Source organism: Plasmodium coatneyi, chromosome 9 (assembly GCF_001680005.1).
Source record: "Plasmodium coatneyi strain Hackeri chromosome 9, complete sequence".
Classification (NCBI taxonomy): domain Eukaryota; phylum Apicomplexa; class Aconoidasida; order Haemosporida; family Plasmodiidae; genus Plasmodium; species Plasmodium coatneyi.
Genome location: NC_033564.1, coordinates 1,439,922 through 1,458,498, shown reverse-complemented (window position 1 = coordinate 1,458,498; position 18,577 = coordinate 1,439,922). Strand labels below are relative to the sequence as shown.

The following is an 18,577-nucleotide window of genomic DNA, read 5'->3' as shown; positions in this document are numbered from 1 at the left end:
AACACATGCTAACGTACACACGAACGTACCTACGTGCGTGCTTACCTATGTGATTGCTGAGATGCTAATTTTCAAGCACATGTGAAAAGGAGCAGAGCTGCGCCAGGATGTCCTTTTTTTATGTCCCACGCAGGCAACCGAAGTATGTGAACAGTCGCAAAACAAATGGTATGCAACTGCCGCTAATACAAAATGGGAACCATGTTAAGGAGGGGAAAAAAAAAAAAAAAAATGCAACATGGGAATGATGCACAAAATGAAAGTAATAGATGATGGGAAAAAAAAAATTAAACACAATTTTTCTTTTTTCCAAAAAAGTGTTCTGGCCTATTTTGCACATATTTTAAAAATGACAATATGAGGGGGAAAGCTTCCCTTGGCACGCACATAGACCTACACGTTGGGAATTCCCCAAATAACAAAGGCGATGCACTACGCAGATTCGATGTCCTTTAGAACAAAGGTAGGCAACTTAAAGGCGGCCGAATGGTTCTCGTAACTGTAGTACTTGAGGTCATTAAACTCCTTCGACTCTAGGCGTTTGTTCGGCTTGGACATGCCGGTGTCGCTTTTGGAGCAGCAGAGGATGCCTGCGGGGGGGAAAGAGGACATGATGAAGAAGTGACTACATGGGGGAGTAGACACTTTAGGGGAAGTGATGCAACGCACATGTGACAACTTAGCGGCCATGGGGTTGTCCCTTGTTGGCGACGAACGTACCTATACAACCACAGGGGTAGGTTGGAATGCTAATGTTCGCATACTCGACCTTCTTGAACATCTTCCTTGCATATCCCATCATGCTCCTTATCGTTCCTACGTGAATCCAAATGGACTCGCACTGCGGGGTCGGGGGGGAAGGCAACATTTAACGGGTGGCGGTATTGAAAAGAATTTCCGCAAAGAAGACGCTGCATAGTATCTACATACGCAACAAATTGGCACCCCCCTCTGTGATGCTTTCCTTACCTGAGCGACGCAGTATCCATTAGGCTTTAGTGCGTTGTACACCTTTTCGTAAAAGTTCTGATTAAACAAAGATTCGGCCGGGCCGATGGGGTCAGAACTGTCTACAATAATTACGTCATACGTGTTAGTGACGTTTTCCAAAAATTTACTGGCGTCTTCAATGAAAACGTTTACTCTCTTATCGTCGAACCCGCAACTGATGTTTTTGAAAAATGTTTTGGATACCTCGATAACCATTTCATCTATTTCGCAGATGTCTATGTTTTCTATGGACTTATATTTACACAGTTCTCTGATCACTCCTCCGTCTCCTCCTCCTACAACAAGTACGTTCTTTGGTTCCTTGGCAACTGTCATGGGGACGTGGGTCATCATTTCGTGGTAGGCGAACTCGTCCTTCTCTGTCAGCTGTATGACTCCGTCCAGGACGAGCACGTTTCCGAAGGTGCTACTCTCGAAGACCAGGATGCTCTGCGGTGGGGGGGAGGTAAGGGCATGTAAACAATGGAGAGAAAAAAATGATACGAATAAATGGGACGGAAAAAAAAAAAAAGGTTTTCAACAGCGGAAGACCTACCTGATATTTCGATTTCGCCTGGTGGATGATTTTTTTTATTTCCAGACTGAAAGCTTGGCCTGGCCACATGAGGGAGAACTCGCTAAACCAGTTTTTCGAAAACAAACAGTAGGAAAAGTTCATTTTCTTTTTCATGTGATACAACACCAGGGAGCATAAACCCCCCACCAGCATCACCGTCAGCTTGGCTTTGTTGTTGTTCATGAGTTTATCCATTTTTTAGTATGTGCTTGGTAGGGGGTGGTGGCGCTGTACAGGTGGGGTTCTTGTACCCTAAGCGTGTTCTATTTTTATGCTCCGCTTGTGCTACGTTTATTCGTTTTCCAATCCTTATCTGATCCTTCCTTTCAAGTCGCTACTAACACCTCCGGGTGGCCGCTTATAATACCCACAGTGCTTCTATCGAAGAGCAATCTTCGTGGCGCGCTTCTCGCAAACCTATATTTCCCCCTTTCTTCTTCACGCAACGACGTGTATTATTATGCGTATAAACATCCAACAAACGTAACAGCCATACAATGGTACATTTCAGTGCGGTTCCAAAAAGCAGTACATTTAAATTGGTAACGAGTGATTGTTCCTTTCTCTTTTCTTTTCACGACGGCAATGTCATGAGGCCACTCTGCCTGCTAATAATGGGTAGGTACATACGCATGGAAAAAAAATCACATAGGGGTAATAAAAACAAACAAGCACGTTACATAAAACATGCTAGCTGGAAAATTTTTTGTTTTTTCTTTTTTTTCCTTTTTTGCGGGCCCATAAAAGAGGTGAACAATAAATTCATATACCATGTATTACTCTTTTACGTTTGTGCTACTTATGGGTGGAGAAAAGCAATACGGCTGATACCCCATGCCCCCATTTTTCTGCGTATAGCGCAATAGCGGCACGATATACAGCCTCGCTCTCTGCAGCACCGAACTAGCCCTGGTTCATAAACTCAATCTTTCACATTCTACTTTTCTTCTGCTCGGAGGACCAGCGGGCACGTGCATGTTTCGCTTCTTCACGCACCTGCATATGCATTCGGCCCTTTCGTTTACGTTAACCATTTTTTTTTTTCCTTACTGTTCCTTATTAAGCTTTGCAAATGTTGATCTGCTCATGTTATTTTATTTTTTAATACCATCTACGATTTGCTCGTCATTATTTTTCTTCGCATTTTATCCTTTTAAATGACACAGAAGGATACAGGCGTGGGGGACTGTTTTTTTTTCTTTTTTTTTTCCTTATCCCCCCCACAGAGGTTATCACATACGTGAGGAACATAACATGCACAGGGAACACCGCTGAGCTATTTTGGTTGTATACATTTTGTTCTGTCCCCATTACGTTTTATACTATTTATCCTTTTTTTTTTATTTCCCCTTTGCAAGACGATTGTCAGAAGAACAGAGGAATATCCTCCTGTTGTAGCGACCCCATTCTCCACACGCACGTGAAATGGAAAAAAATACACATCGTGCTGCTTAACCGTTAGTTGGAGCTTTCGCACAGGGATAACACAGCGCTACACATACAAAAAAAAAATGATAAAAAAAAAAAAAAAGGGGGCGAATCCCTTATTTCACTACATGGGGGCACATATACATATAATGGTCATTCTGTCCTTACTATGTTTGCGAGGGTGACCTGATCAAACGACCCCGTCTCATCTAATTCGCACATGCGGCATGAGGTCACTCTCGGAGGGGAGTTTGATTTCCAGGCCCTTTTTGCCATTTCCCCAGAGAACTGAGAAGGGAAAAGGTGCACGTTGTTGAACGTACACGGTGTATGTGTGTGTACGGGAAATAAACTATCCGGCACGTTCGTTATGACGTGCACTAAAAGCAGCACCGTTTAACAGTCTAACGGTCTACCCGTGCAGTAAATGCCTTACCTGCCTTTACGTGGTTGTTGCTGCCCCGGCCCGCCAAGTCCCGCTTGGGAATCTCTATGACGTACTTGGAGTTTCGATCGTCTGCCGCGTCTTTAATGTATTTTATTTTTACAGGGATTCCGTTTTTTCCCGTTTTTGGTCCCTTTGCGTGGGTTCCTTCTTCTGCGCTGTATGGCATGACGGGGTCTTCCTCCTCCCCGTAGGTGTCATCCTCTTCATCCTCCAAGTCCAAGTCCTGCGCAGCGTCGTACTTGGTCGAATCGTCCGAGGCGAGGCTGGCCTTCAGGTCGTGGTAACTCATGTCTGTAAGGTGTCAACGAAGTGGTGTATGTATGCTTAGACGAATCGATTTACCTCACTTGAAGAGCATTCCCTCGTGCCAACCGATTTTTCGCGCCCCCCCTTACCTGGAGGGCAGTCATCCCTGTTCGTGTAGACCAAACGCGTGACGTCGGAGGAGCCTCTATTCCTGGGCTTCCTCGGTCTGAAGCGCTTATATATGTTGTTGGTGATGTTATTTATGACGTCATAGAGTTGGCAGTTTCCGTTACTTCTGCTGTTGCTGTTTGGGTTACCCCCCTGCGTGGCACTATCGGGCCGTGGGAACCGATCCTTGTACCTATCGGCCAACGTAGTGTAGTAGGGGATTTCCTTCAGAGGACCCTCCTTGGGGGGCAGATAAATGTTGACGTTTTGCAACTGGAAAGGAGACAAGACACTCCCATTTATGTTATTAAAATTGTATATGTCTTTTACAAAATTTTGTATATTCAGGTCGTTATACTTTTTGATACTGTAGGACCACTTCTCGATGGTGGTGATCTGTGTGAGGAGCTGTACTTGCCTTAACCTCTGCACAAGGGCACATGCCCAGACTTTGTTTCTTTTCTCACTTCCTAGTACCCAACAGGAGGACAGTAGCATTTCAAAGATGCTCTTTATTTTACCCACCTTTACTGCCTTTTCGCCGAGGTACTTATGTAGAGATAGCATGCAGCCGCTAAATATTTCAATACAGTGGGAGTTTAGGAAGGCCTCCGTTTCTTCCCTTACCCACGTGGTTTTTTCCTTCCCCTCTATGTTCACGTCCTGCGGGGGGGAAAGAAACGGGTGTGCAAAAAGGTGTACTAAGAAGGGACACAAAATAGGGTAGTATAACGTAGCACACCATGGCGTCTTTTTACACGCACACGGAGTGGCATTGCCCCCTTACGTCGGCCAACAGGGAAAAGTACTCGTTCGCGAAAATGCGCACGATTTGCAGACCCGTGAGGTGAGAACTGTTAATATACAAATTATGCTGACTGAAACACTCGGCTATTCGTGGCAACACGTAATCGAACTGGTAACCAAAAAACTCCTGCAGGTCTTGTATGAGTTCGTTTTCCTGTTCCACCTCGGATGCCTTCACCTTCTGTGAGTAATAGATATGTTCTATCAAGGAAGGCATCCAAGAAAATATATTCGCGCCACTAAATTTTACAGCATACGCTATACATGCTTTAACATACTTTATGATGGAATTTTTGTTTCTGAAAAATAGAGGAGTATACAAATAAGAGTAGCCAAATAGGTATAAGCTATTTTTGTAATTGACTCTGTTTTTTCTCTTCTGTACATACAAGTATTGGAAGACAACTTCCTTTACCGATTTGATGGTACGTAAATCTTGCACAACTTCCTCATCCTTCTCGTAATTATACTTGTTAAAAAAATGCAACTCACTGTATAGTTCTAATATTCTTCCTCCCAGGACGATGAGTTTTTCATAGTAACCTACCCCCCCATTGGCTATGTCTGTAAAGCACGTGTTTAATGATTCGGTGTCTATTTTTTTGCAGTTTTTAAATCCAAACCAGTTGTGGAGATCTGTGTAAATGTTGCAGTACACATTTGGACATATACTCACGGATGAATTACGACAGTAGTTATCTTGTCCTTGAAAATTTTTCTTCCTTTCATATATAAGTTTGTCCATCACTTTTTTCACTTCGTCTTTACATTCTCGGTCACTTTCCCTGGCGTGGTACTCGCAACCCTCCACGTGCTTCACATCCATCGTGGGGTTGTTTTTCTCTTTCCTGTAAAACTGCTTTTTTTTTTTGGAGGGGTAGAGCCCCTTTCAGCTAACGCGCGTTAAGTCTCACTTGCAACAAAGCAACTGGAGGAAGCAGTGGCCGAAAAAATGTTAAACGACAAGCAGAACGTAAGGTATAACGTCGTGCAAAAACTTTCGAAAAAAAGAAAGGACTACTCAAAAAGGAGTATGCAAAAAGGCTAACCCGAACATATGCGCACGCAACGCAAAAGCACACAGTCGTGAAACGCCAACGAAACGACAGCGAAGCAAATTGGCTGACGGGGTATGCCCTAATAAGGGAAGGCTGCCAGAAAGGTTTCAATGAACTGACCACCTTCACCGGAAGCATTGTAACAGAGCAAAGCGAACCAGACGAAATGGCACAAATCGGAGTAGAATACTCGTGTAGGAAAATGCCAACTCATCTGCCTCGCAACGCGCGCACTCGTAGCAGCGGGAACATCAGCACAATGTCGTTCTTCGTCTTTGTTTAAAAAAATGGACAACTCTTAATTATGCATTAGGTGAAAAAAAAAAAAAAAAAAAAAAAACACAAACATGCATGCATACGTACATGCATACATACACACGTACATACAGACAATGTGCAGCACTCAGCATGAGTAGCGCAATGCGAAAGTTGAAACCCCATCTGCAAAAATCCAAATGTGATGACGAATTTATCTGGCTAATCTGCGGTAGCGAGTGTCTTTGTCGAATAATCCACCAAAAGGGGAGGAATACGTGTGTGCCCCTCACGGTTGTTTACGCAAAAGGGGAAAAAAAAAACACAGGTGCGTATATACGTATGCATGCCGCTGCAGTTTATTTTTTTTTCGCGCGGGAGTAACACCCTACGGGGGAGCAAAGCATACATACATATGTTTGGAAAAAAAAAAAATAAAGTGTGATATATGATCGATCTTTTGTAGCTCCACCTGGTGCACGGCTTCTTCTACTTTACAATTTTCGCCTCGCGCAACTACATTTTTTGTATGCCCGCACTAGCACGGTATGCGCACATTTTTATATGCGAAAACATATGCGCCCATACTTGCGTGTCTGTTTTTCTCCATGCAGATTTGTTAAAGTAGGACAGGTGTGGCAATTAATTCGTCCGGATGTGTGTATGCACGTCGCCGCCCGCGCATTGTCCCCCCCTTGGGGGTGCCCCAACTTGCATCGCCCCGAATAGCTGCGAATGGGCGCCTGGAAATTTTGCAACCGTCTTACCAATCCCCGCCACCAACACAGTGTAACCATTTGGGGGTTGCCAAAAAAAGACGCTTTACTTAAATGTTACTCACCAATGTGCTTATCCTTAGGGGAACATTTGAAAATATCCCCCAAGGATACTCTTCTTTTGGACGATAAACATATTATCATTTTTTTTTTTTTTTTTGCCAAACAGCCAAAAGTTTTTTTTTCTCCCAGTTGTTAACGTGTGGGAAATCGAAGTAACAGCGCACACGAAAAAAAAAAAAAAAAAAAAAAAAATACAAAACTGCCTGAACATTCAGTAAAAAACAGCTAAAAGGATAGCACGAAAAAAAAAAAAAAATGGAAAAAAAGTCCCAAACTGCCTGAACGTTCAGAAAAAAAAAGGCATAATCCCGCCAAACGTTCAGTCCAAAAGCGCTAAAAGAGCAATCTACGTGAACAGAAAAAAAAGCAGGCATAACGCGATTACCACTAAAAAAAGGAAAGAGGGGAGCAAGTACCCCCCAGCAAAGCGCTCACCGGTAAAGTAGTAGTCCGTGAAGTGGGACTCCTCCTTGAAGTAAACCTCGACGTTGTTGTAGAAGCTGCTGCGTGAGTAGAGGTTTCCCATGTGGGTGTGTATTTCATTTTTCATATGCCCACATGCGCTCAAGTCGCCCAAACAGGTGTTTCGAATTGCAGTTTTGTCTGTCTTCTGGTTGGCGCTATAACTGCTGTTGCCCAGCCCATCCAAGGAACCCTCCTCCGCGTCCTTACTTACATAAAAACCGGAGGAGTCATAAAAAAGAATATTCTTACTATGCATAAACATGGAGACGCTAAATTTCGAATTATTGATAGTTGGAGTTGATATCAAATGCTGTGTTTTTAAATAATTCAAGATGCTATATAAGGAAAAGGCCTTGGCATTTTTATGCGGTTCTTGTTTGTATATTCTGTTCATATTTTCCAGGTAGGAAAAAAAAAAAAAAGGTAAATCGATCGACCGTCGAGACGCTTAAATATTTGCTCGAGTGTAAGCTGTAGCTATTTTCGTTAATATCCGAGGAGGACATTAAAAAGACGTTATTTATTTTATTCTTCTTTAAAAAATGTAGCACTTTATCGTAAAAACTGTACCCTTGACACGTGTCAATAATTACAAAAATGTACTTGTAGACATTTTTTATGAGCAGCTCTTGTATGTACAGACTAAATTCAGCAGAGCTGACAATGTTAAAATCTTGGATTTTAAAAAATGACACTCCTCCGTGGCCAGTCATGTATATAAAAAGATTTTTTTCTCTGTTCCCATTTGTGTATAACCTATATTTAACTGGAGTTAAGGCATCATATCGATGTCTAATTACTCTCCTTATTTGTTCATCTCGTATGTTGTCATTTTTATAGTCTATATTTAAATGGCTGTACAAGTTTTCTTTCATTTTTTTTTTTTTTAAATCTTCATTTGAAGGCTTCTCATACTCGTTAAAAATGGTGCCTCCTACCAAGTTCCTACAATTGCAAGCTTGATCAAATGGCACCATAAGCAGTATGTTCCTGTCCATATTGTCCCCAACATGCTTCAAGTATTTATATGCGGTCAGTAAATTGCTCGTGTGTCTGTAGTTGAAATAATGCCTCGATGTGCTCAGTGCTATAATATTGCTGTTCAGTTCATAATTCGATTTTTTTAATTCATGAAAAAATATATCATTCACATTTTGTTTTGCATGCCTCTCTTCTATCTCTTTGTACTTGCCTTTCATATTTTTTATGTCCAAACCGGAGAAATACACTGAGGGCGCAACTGCGTGCTTCACTGCCAGTAGCACCCAGCACAGGAACGCCTTCTTCAGCTCCATTTTTGCGTTGCTCCTTTGGTAGATTAGCCTCCAGGGGGAGGTCTTCACCCGCTCCCTTACACCTTACGAACGGTCTGCCAATCAACTTGTCAATCTTTGATGCTTCACATGGGGGAAGGAACCACACAGGGAAAACAAATAAAAAAAAAAAAAAAAAAAAAAAAAAACTGGAAATGCTTCAAACGTTAGTACACGAGTAATTTGTTACTCAAATAGGGCCTAAAAAAAAATCCAGCGAAATTGAAGAGCAAATGAGAAAAAGAAATTTCAAAAATTTTCACGTTTCAATTTTGTGTGAAAGGTTCCACTTTGTGGTGTTCACCCGTGTTGTGCTTAGGTGGGCATACGTTTTGGCTCAAGTAGGGTGCGGGGTAAGCGCCCTTTTTGCGGAAGGACGCCATCCGGTGTGTGTCAACGGGGTGTCATCGCGGTGTCATCGCCGCACCAACGTTGTATTTTTTTCTGTGAAATAATGCAGAAAGGCACGCAAAAATATTTCACACTTGAGGGAAAAAAAACAAATCCACGCGGACACAATTTTTTGAGTAGCTATCTTGGGGAATGTTGGAAAAAGGTGCCCCCCCTTGGGAAAACAACTCGAATTTTTTTTTTTTTTTGCCTCCTCCCAGAAGGTGCATTTGCAAGATGGTTTTCATTCGCTGTACACAATTTTGCAAAATTGTGAAATGTTGCTTTGGGTAGACTAGGTGTACTTGATTAATTAATCCCATTTTCTATTTTCCGCGACAATCACTCGGGTTGCGCTTACCAACCAGATAGGACATCTAAAAGGACAGGCGGGAACATCCCCCGGGAAGGTTAAACAGTTGGCTAATTTCATGTAGCGTAAAATTGTTTTCCTTTTTTTTTTTTTTTTTTTTTTTTTTTGCGCTTCTCCTTTTTCCCCCCCTTAAGGATAGCTTGCAACGCCGGTATGTCTCCCCTAATTTCGTGTACACCTTTTGTGGGCACGTTATTTCCAACTGTAGATTGACATTGGGATGTGAAAAAAAGGAACAAACGAATGAACAGTTGGGACGTCACACAAATGGGTGAATTCTCCCCCACGTCCTGTTTATCCCCCCCTGAACTTTATGCTAACGCGAAGGCAAGGGTGGCTACAGAGCGAACAAAATTTTGTAGCACCTTTGTGTATGTACGTACATCGTGCGAAGTGTAAAAAAAGCAATTGAAACAGCAAAGGGAAGCATTTTGAAACAGATTATTATACCCATCGCGGGAACGAGGCAGAAACGGAGAAGGCACCCTCCTCCCTAGTTAAGGACAGAGAAGACAACGAATTTCACCTGCCATCATCTTCTTGCTCACCTTGCACCTCTGTACGATTTGAACCCCAGCAGGTATAGACAAATATAACCGCTAACATAGCACCGCTCTAACCCAGCTAACACAAATCATGGGGAGAGGAAATAAAGAAAAGGGGAAGAATCCCATTAAGTTGGCCAGAAAAAAAAAAAAAAAAAATGCGGAAGGAAATAGCAAAGGGGAAGATAACGACATGATAAATAGCGAAACGAATGACCCAGCGTCGGATGTTATAGAAGATAATAATGCACCCAGCGAAGGGGAAGATCCTACAGGGACGCTCACTACTGCTTCCACAAGGGAGCTCCAAGGAGGCGGTGAAAAAACATATAATCAGGGAGACGAAGAACAGAAGAACCCACTCAGTGACGTTTCGGCTAACCTGATGAAAAATAAAGTGAGCGAAAAAAGGGAAGATCATTTTAAAGACAAAAGTGAAAGTTATTATGCTTCTGGGAGGGAAGAAGTGGGAACCAAGGTTAAGTGCTCAAATGGGAATCCACAATGTGACGATCCTGTGAAGAGGAATGAAAACCGAGCTGGAGAGGAGGCACAAGGGAAATGCGTTATCCAATGTACAGACGGTATTGCCACCCAGGAGGGAGGAAGTCTCCCAGAGGAGGGCCACGAAAAAAATGAAGAAGAACCAAACAGAACTACCAGTAAAGGATGTCTAGGCCCTTCAAAGGAACAGACACCAAATGACTACGCATGTAGTAGTGCACCTGACGGGGAAGACCCAAACATACACCCTTCCGACGAGGAAAACATTCCGCTAGATGAACTACTCTACGAAACGACAGAAAGAGCTAAAAAGTACAACCGAACGAATTATGGACTCATGGGTATACTAAAGGTGATTAGGATGACGGACCCCCAATTGAATATGCTCGCCTTAGGAACCGATCTGACAACCCTAGGGTTGAATTTAAATTCGCCAGACTATCTGTTCTCTTCATTTACATCCCCTATAAGTGAAGACCCAACGTATAATGAGGACTATTTTGTGAAACCCAGCTGTTATTTAAACACCCGCTTTCAAATTCGTCTGTCCCTACTTTTGAAGCTGCAAACAGAAACGCTGTTTTACATTTTTTACAACTTACCGAGGGACGTACTGCAGGCTTATGCTGCGTCAGAGCTTTACCTGAGAAAGTGGACCTATCACAGGAATTATAAAAAATGGTTTTTTCCAAAAAACTTGCTCCATCAGGGTAACTTAAGCAGTTGCCGTTGTTGGATTTACTTCGATCCGGTTACCTGGACGAAGAAAATGTACAACGACTTTTTATGCGTTAAAGATATGATGCATGTGCAGGATATTACCAGGTGTATTGAGCACATAATTCAGGTGCAATCCAACTGTAGTGGCAATTTTGCCGGTCCTCCTAATTGTGGGAACCCGAGTCAAGGCGCTTCCTCCCAAGGGGAAAAATCTTCCCCAGTTGGGGGTGCAGGCACCATGGGCCCGCAATAGCACCAAACGTTTTCAGGTGCAAAGGAAAAAATTTTGTTAAACTCGCGGTAAGCAGCAGTGGATGCATGCATTGCTTCCTTCACCTCTTCATATTTATGATTTCCCCTGCACCTTTCCCTTTTTTGTGTAACTGTTTTATAACAGTGTAGTCCATCCTCATTGTGCGACATGATGTGCATATGGGGAGGACAGATCCACATTTAAAAATATCAAAACAAATGAGTTTTTAAAAAAAAAAAAAAATTAAAAAGGTGACATAAATGGCAAAGCAAATTACTTGCAGTGTGTGGGGGGATGCACCTCTGTTCATGTGGTGTGTGATTACCACTCGAAGGAGGCACTGGCCCCCGTCCTGCACATAGCATTTCCCCCAGTCACGCGTGAACTCAGAAAAATGTGCTTCAATTGGGAGTACGAAAAAACGGAGACGTGCATATCGGACCAGACAATCTTAACGTTGTAAATGCCCAGCTTAACAATTTCCTTCACGTGTAAGTTACCATCCTGTATTTTTTTTTTCTTCTTTTTTTCCAACACTTTGCAACGATCACAAGGACATTTACGACGAACGTCCCTCACGTGGCAAACCAACACGTCATCCGAAAAAACAAATTTGTTGTCAATCGAGTCGAAGGATAATTGGAGAAAGTTTTTTTTATAAATCTGAATGGAAGGCAAATTTAATTTGTGCTGAAATTTTATCCTTGCTATTTCTCGAGTTAAACTTTGGAAGACATTTTCCAACAGGTGAACCAGGTGGTGATCTTCAAACGAAAGGATAAAGGGGAAGTGTCTTTCTCCTGTGTGGTCATTATGGTAGACATTTTTGGAGAGCAAAGGATGAAAGGGCACTTCATACACGTTATTAAATGCCTCCTTCAGTTCCTTCACATCACAGTTGTTGAAAAGCTGGTGATTTTTCTCACAGCCGTCACAGATGAAGGAGTTCATATTTATTACAAGGCCAACAATTGGAATGTTGAAATGGGTGCACATGTTTATTCCTTTCTTTACGTCATTTATGGACAGATCGTTTGGGGTGGTTATCATGATGACTCCATCGATGTCTTCCGACTCGAACAGATTTAAATGTATATCGTTTGTTCCCGGGGGGAGGTCTATTATTAGATAATCTAAGACTCCCCAGTTTACTTGGTTTATGAATTCTTTTATTAACTCGTTTAGGATGGGTCCCCTGAAGGAGGCAAACCCTAAGTTCTTCTGATTTTTTATGTATGCGTAGGACATGAGCTTCACACCGTCATAGAGGAGTGGCTCGATGAGGGGGTCTTCCAAAAGGCGGTCATTTTGGTGCATAGCGCGTCGGTCTGCGTCGTACCCGCCGGGATCGTCATCTACCCCTTTTTCCGTCAGATCGTCTTCCAGAGCACTTTCCCTTTTCTCCGTTTCCCCTTCGTAGAATATCTTACCGCCCCCCCGCGGGACGCTCTTAAACCTAGCATAGGAATGTCCAAAGGGGAGCAACGTCGGCAAGCTGGGCCCGTTAATATCCGCATCCAGCAGCCCCACAGTTGCCCCCTTCTTTTTTAAGTAAAAAGAAAAGTTTACCGAAAAGAAGGACTTCCCAACTCCACCTTTACAGCTATACACAACTATCACATTTTCAATTTTTTTGTTTTTTTTTTTCTTCCATGTTTCTTCTTCACCATGTTCATTAAAATTTACAAATGTGGTGTTAATGTTCGTCTCTTCAATCCATTCGTAGGAGCGCAATTTCTTCTGGCACTCTTCCAACAGTTCGTCCTTCACCGGACAAGCAGGGGTGGTCAGATTCAAATCAAAGTGGATAACGTACTTTCCACTATCCGTTTCTTCAACTTTTAAGTTTCTTACAAAATTTAATTCGACAATATTTTTTTTTAAGTCTGGGTCGAGTACACTCTTGAGGCAGTCTAGAATTGCTTCCTTTTTTTTTTTTATTTTTTCTATCTCCTTCCCGTGAACGAATTCCTCGTCGATGAAGTCGCTGTCCATGGTGGAGGGGTGAATGTGGTTGTCACTTAGCCTCTTCTATGTGCCTTTTTTCTTTTTTCCTTCCTGTAGCTCCCACTGGGTACGTCACTTGGCACGACCTACAAATTGGGCCATGTAGAAATATCATTCTAAAGGGGCACCTCAATGTAAGGGCAGTTTGGGGTAGCTATATATTTGGACTTGGATTTGCTTTTTTTTTTTTTTTTTTCTAGCTTTTTAATAACTAACCGTATGACTCCCCTGAGTGGACCATTTCGCTCTTCTCCAGGTGTTGTGTTGTTCCTACATTCCACTTTGTCGCGCTCGCGTCGGGGGTACTGCTTTTCCTTGAAGTATACTCTGGTTGCACAATTCGAGGGAAGTACTTTTGCTGGTTCTGCTCATTGCGGGGTTGTTTTTCCACCCGTGATGTTCGCGTAACGGTATGCCCCACGACGGGAATGAGACTGGGTTGCCTCGCGAAAGCGGAGGATGCCGCTAATAGGTGTCATTGCATGTTCCCTTTTGCCTATGATCAATGTTTATTTTTTTATTTATTTTATATTTTTTTATTTTTATTTATTTATTTTTTTTTCGGGTCTGTCGAATTATCGAGGGGAAGACGACCCTACTTTTAATCCACCTCACCGGGGGAGAAAAAGCAAAAGAACGGATCTTTTGTCGCTACCTCTTTAGCTGCCTCCACATCACATCCGGGACAAGCACACCCATTGTGCGAACAACGTTGCCAACACGATTGTAGCGGGTGCCTCCTTTCACTGTGGAGGAAAAATTTGCGTCCCCCTAATTATTTGAACCCATTGAACCGTTTCTCCCCGAAAATGCACATGACTCAGACCCGTCGAACATAATTAGTTTTTTAGGGCAACTGCTTGGCAAAAGGAGCACATGAGAAGGGTAGGGTCAACCAAGGGATTTAACTTTCTACCATCTTATTCTTTTTTTTTTTTTTTTAAAAACTACTACGCGGAGTCTACATATAATATTATGGACATAACCCCGGGGACAAATGTGAACAATTTAACATGCACATGACCAGCGCGCGCTTCTTAACTGAGGAAAAAAAAAAAGAAAAAATTCAATGACCTCCTTCCAGTTAACCTAACTGTCCCGCACATCACTCCGTGGTAATAGTACCCTGCCCCCTATTTTTGCAGCTTATAAAGTCGTTCCCCCGCCTATGAAAGCGAGGAATTCTCGTGGAAGACTCTCACCCACCACACACCCCTGACTTCAATTTTAAGTGTCCCTATAATATGCAACAATTGGGAGAAACAAAAAATGATCATTCCGACCTTCACCGCAATATAGCACTTTTGCCAATGTTGCTTTTTCAAGGGATCAATTTTAAGAAAAACGCGGCACGTCCATGAATAAAATAGAATAAAATAAAGTAATCCTTTTTTTTGTTCCTTTTTATTACTACCTCATTATTATTCACGCTTGGCTGTTTTTTTTTTTTTTTTTTTTTTTTTTATTTCTACACGTTAATATCAATTTCTACGCAACTCCCCAAAAGCTATTTCCCCCGAGTGTACAGTTGAATGACCTATATGTGTGCTTCCCCTACCGCACGCCAGCAAAATTAAGAATAGGGCACTTAGTCGCATAGCAAAATAAAGGTGCACCACAGACATACCTCTGCTGACCGAAGGAGGGACATACAACAAATGGGAGTGGAAAACATGAAGGAGAAAAACTCGGAGGACGCGGATAGCGGCTTGGCCTTTTTTAAAAATGTAAACTGAGGATGAAAATATGTGCATCTGGTTCAACCCCTTCCCGTGCGTGCTCGTAGTTCCAATTTTACACCTTCTTACGTTGTCGCATTCCCACAGATGTACGATAAGTACAGAGACGCATTCCTGAGCCACCTGAACGAATACGCACTGGAAGAGCAAATCAAGGAACACATCTCGAAGTACTACAAGCTACTGTTCGATTACAACTGCTTGGGTAGGTCTCTTCCACCTTTCGTCTTGTAGAACGTGGCGGAGGGGTGTGCGTGGTGTGTAGAAGCGAAACGAAATATTCCTCTCTGTTCGCAATGCGATACAAAATCGGATGAAAGGACACGACGGAAGCGTACCTATGGCCACGTTATAAACTCACAGATCATCATTAATCACCCTCTTTCTTTCCTTCCCTCCCAGGGGGCAAATACAACAGAGGAATCCTAGTCATCCTCATTTACGAATATGTGAAGAATAGAGACATCAACAGTATCGAGTGGGAGAAGGCGGCCTGTTTGGGTAAGGACGAGTCTGTCGTGAGGGGCCTACTTAGGGGAACGTGAATTGGGCTCCTCCACAAATACGAAGTGTTGTCAAGGAAAGGACCATTTCTAATAGGGAAATAGAAGCTTCTCACTAGAACCAACATTAATGTGTATTTTCCCCTCTTTTTCCTTCACAGCGTGGTGCATAGAAATTTTGCAGGCCTCCTTCCTAGTGGCGGACGACATCATGGACAAGGGAGAAAAGAGAAGGAAGAAATACTGCTGGTGAGGAGGCGGGTCCATATGTCCACATGGCATTTACGTGCGTCTATTTGTTCGGACCTGGTTTGCACATAGGAATGCGTTTCTTTTTTTGTTGTTGTTGCGCCAACGCAGGTACCTCTTAAAAGACGTGGAGACGAAGAACGCCGTGAACGACCTTCTCCTGTTGTATAACTCGATTTACAAGTAAGGGGGCTCGAAAAGGATGTTTGGGAATAACTTTATCCCGTTTGGTCGAAAGGCATTAATGGATGTGCATTTCGTTTTCTCTAATCTGCACCATTTTTCTCACCATTATTATTTTATTTTATTTATTTTTTTTTTTTGCGACCCCTTAGGCTGATCGAAATATACCTCCGGAACGAGAGCTGCTACGTGGACATCCTCTCGACCTTCCGGGACGCCACCCTAAAGACAATCATCGGACAGCACCTCGACACGAACATCTTTTCCGACAAGTACACTGATCTGAACAAGGAAATTGACGTGAACAATATAAACGCACCCGAACAGGAAGTCATAAATATTCATATGGTTAATTTTGAGGTTTACAAAAATATAGTTATCCACAAGACGGCCTACTACTCCTTCTTTCTTCCCATTGTGTGTGGTACGTAAGGGGGGCAATTCCCGCACAGAAGGGGCCCCTGCTTACATTTGCATCCTTACCACAATGAACCAATTCATGAGGAGGATAATTCATCACGTAGTCAATTGGTTTGTGTTTCCCCTTCTCACCACTTATCTGATCAACTCCCCTGATCAACTCCCCTGATCAACTCCCCGTAGGCATGCTACTAGGCGGAATTGCCATAGACAATTTGATATATAAAAAAATTGAAGACATCTCCATGTTAATGGGCGAGTACTTCCAGGTGGGTTTTTCAAACGTCTCAGTAGAGTGGACAAGTGGATGGGGAAGTCACCCTGAGGAGGCGGCGTCCCCACGATGAAACCTCTCACCTTACGCATAATAAGACATAATCACGTGCGCGAAAATATATATTTATATATGTGTACCGATCACACTTCGCCGCAGGTCCATGACGACTATTTGGACGTCTTCGCAGACAGCACAAAGACAGGGAAGGTGGGAACGGACATTCAGAACAACAAATTGACGTGGCCCCTGATAAAGGTAATTCGTGTGGAGAAACGACAAAAAGGGGAACGGAGAAAAAAACGCACACCTTTGTTCCTCCCTACCAATGTATGCCCAACCCATTCAATTACTCACTCCTTCATTCATTCATTCATTCATTCATTCATTTTTTTTTTTTTTTTTTTTTCCAACCTTGTAGGCCTTTGAACTGTGCTCCGAATCGGACAAAATGAAAATAGTAAAAAATTACGGCCAGAATAACGCAGCCTGTGTAAAAGTCATCGAAAGCATTTATGAGCAGTACAAGATTAAGAAGCACTACGAGAATTACGAAAAGGCTCAGAAGGAGAAAATATTGGGGTAAGCAGCCGGAGTGCCGGCACATGTTAATTCCTGTGTGTGTGTGTGCGAATGATCACACGCCACCTTGATGCTCTTTCCGTTATTGCTAATCCACATGTAGTTACACCGTTGTAGTTACACTGTTGTAGTTACACTTTTGCATATCCCCCGAGGCACAGCGACAGTCTTCCGTTCATTTCCCCTCTTTTTCATTCCCCCTTCTTTACAGTGCCATAAACGAGTTGCACCACGAAGGTAATGTCCCCTGGATAGCCATTCATTCGTTTTGTTTAAGTGTCCCACGCAACTGTTCATTTTGTCTATTACGTTTTTCCTCCCCCATTTGTGACCCATATTTAAAAGCCTCTTTTTATCGCATCCCTCCACCTGCAGGCATAGAATACGTACTGAAGTACCTGATGGAAATTTTATTTACTGGTGCATAGAATACGCTCTATAGGAATGGTTCTTCACTCCAAAAGAAAAACTCTGCACAGAGGGGGAAAAAAAAAAAAAAAAAAAAATACGGTTAACTGCAGCGAAAAATGTGCAAAATGGCTAGATAAGTCAGGTAAAAAGTGCACAAAAAAAAAAAAAAAAAAAAAAAAAAAAAAAAAAATTGATGTATGTACGGGAAATGGCTACCCCAAATGTATGCATTTGTCCAAGCTCAGGTGAGTGGTGCTCTGAGAAGACTCTAATGATTTCGCCGACTTATGACGCGGTTGGAGGGGGCGATGTCACATGGTATCACTTCACAAGATGTGGCGGCACATAGTATCATTGCACATGGTGCTGGGCCATGCGTTACCCAGCGTGCCGTTTCCCATTATGTGCGTTCCATCCGTGTCCTTTTTATTTTTTTGATTAACAAAGTGACTAGCTCGCAGCTTCTCGTTCACTCCATACAACTGCCCCCCAAAAAAAAAACACTTAACAGATCATCGGATGTTCTTCCCCTGGGGGAGCAGATCATTCTATATAACCACACGTAGTATATCTACATTTTTTACAAAGGAATTAAAAACAATCCATATGAAAAAAAAAAAGGAAAAATACCACTGATCAGTCTACACGTATATATACACATGCAGACAAAAAGACATCTGTTCTTCTTCTTTTCTTCCCTTTTTAAACCCTAAAGAGTAGACTTAATTTTATATATTGAATTTTTTTTATTTTTTTGAAAAGTGAACGCTAATTGTTATTTGTGGTGGGAAGGGGCCTTCTCACGGACAAACTGCGCCAGAGTAGCTCTT

General features: G+C 42.5%; 6 protein-coding genes across 6 annotated transcripts; 2 read left to right on the top strand and 4 right to left on the bottom strand.

Moving 5' to 3' along the window:
- Positions 1–432: 432 nt before the first annotated feature.
- On the bottom strand, positions 433–1,762 carry PCOAH_00026280 (Spermidine synthase; the record flags this gene model as incomplete). Its single annotated transcript, XM_020059433.1, has 4 exons — positions 433–590; positions 721–841; positions 970–1,440; positions 1,547–1,762. The coding sequence occupies 4 exons, from the start codon at positions 1,760–1,762 to the stop codon at positions 433–435; spliced, it is 966 nt and encodes a 321-aa protein (XP_019914961.1).
- A 1,438-nt stretch (positions 1,763–3,200) lies between these two features.
- PCOAH_00026270 (Uncharacterized protein) lies at positions 3,201–5,490 on the bottom strand (the record flags this gene model as incomplete). Its single annotated transcript, XM_020059432.1, has 4 exons — positions 3,201–3,283; positions 3,432–3,734; positions 3,839–4,520; positions 4,645–5,490. The coding sequence occupies 4 exons, from the start codon at positions 5,488–5,490 to the stop codon at positions 3,201–3,203; spliced, it is 1,914 nt and encodes a 637-aa protein (XP_019914736.1).
- Positions 5,491–7,027: 1,537 nt separating this feature from the next.
- Positions 7,028–8,576, bottom strand: PCOAH_00026260 (Uncharacterized protein; the record flags this gene model as incomplete). Its single annotated transcript, XM_020059431.1, has 3 exons — positions 7,028–7,041; positions 7,252–7,591; positions 7,719–8,576. 3 exons carry the CDS (start codon positions 8,574–8,576, stop codon positions 7,028–7,030), a joined length of 1,212 nt encoding a protein of 403 aa, XP_019915083.1.
- Positions 8,577–9,993: 1,417 nt separating this feature from the next.
- PCOAH_00026250 (NOT family protein) lies at positions 9,994–11,379 on the top strand (the record flags this gene model as incomplete). The annotated part of the gene is made up of 1 exon (XM_020059430.1): positions 9,994–11,379. The coding sequence occupies one exon, from the start codon at positions 9,994–9,996 to the stop codon at positions 11,377–11,379; it is 1,386 nt and encodes a 461-aa protein (XP_019915037.1).
- A 321-nt stretch (positions 11,380–11,700) lies between these two features.
- Positions 11,701–13,374, bottom strand: PCOAH_00026240 (Uncharacterized protein; the record flags this gene model as incomplete). The annotated part of the gene is made up of 1 exon (XM_020059429.1): positions 11,701–13,374. One exon carries the CDS (start codon positions 13,372–13,374, stop codon positions 11,701–11,703), a length of 1,674 nt encoding a protein of 557 aa, XP_019914905.1.
- Positions 13,375–15,044: 1,670 nt separating this feature from the next.
- PCOAH_00026230 (Farnesyl pyrophosphate synthase) lies at positions 15,045–17,764 on the top strand (the record flags this gene model as incomplete). The annotated part of the gene is made up of 11 exons (XM_020059428.1): positions 15,045–15,113; positions 15,213–15,330; positions 15,528–15,626; positions 15,790–15,877; positions 15,989–16,060; positions 16,213–16,484; positions 16,664–16,749; positions 16,914–17,012; positions 17,176–17,336; positions 17,548–17,573; positions 17,712–17,764. 11 exons carry the CDS (start codon positions 15,045–15,047, stop codon positions 17,762–17,764), a joined length of 1,143 nt encoding a protein of 380 aa, XP_019915168.1.
- Positions 17,765–18,577: the final 813 nt, after the last annotated feature.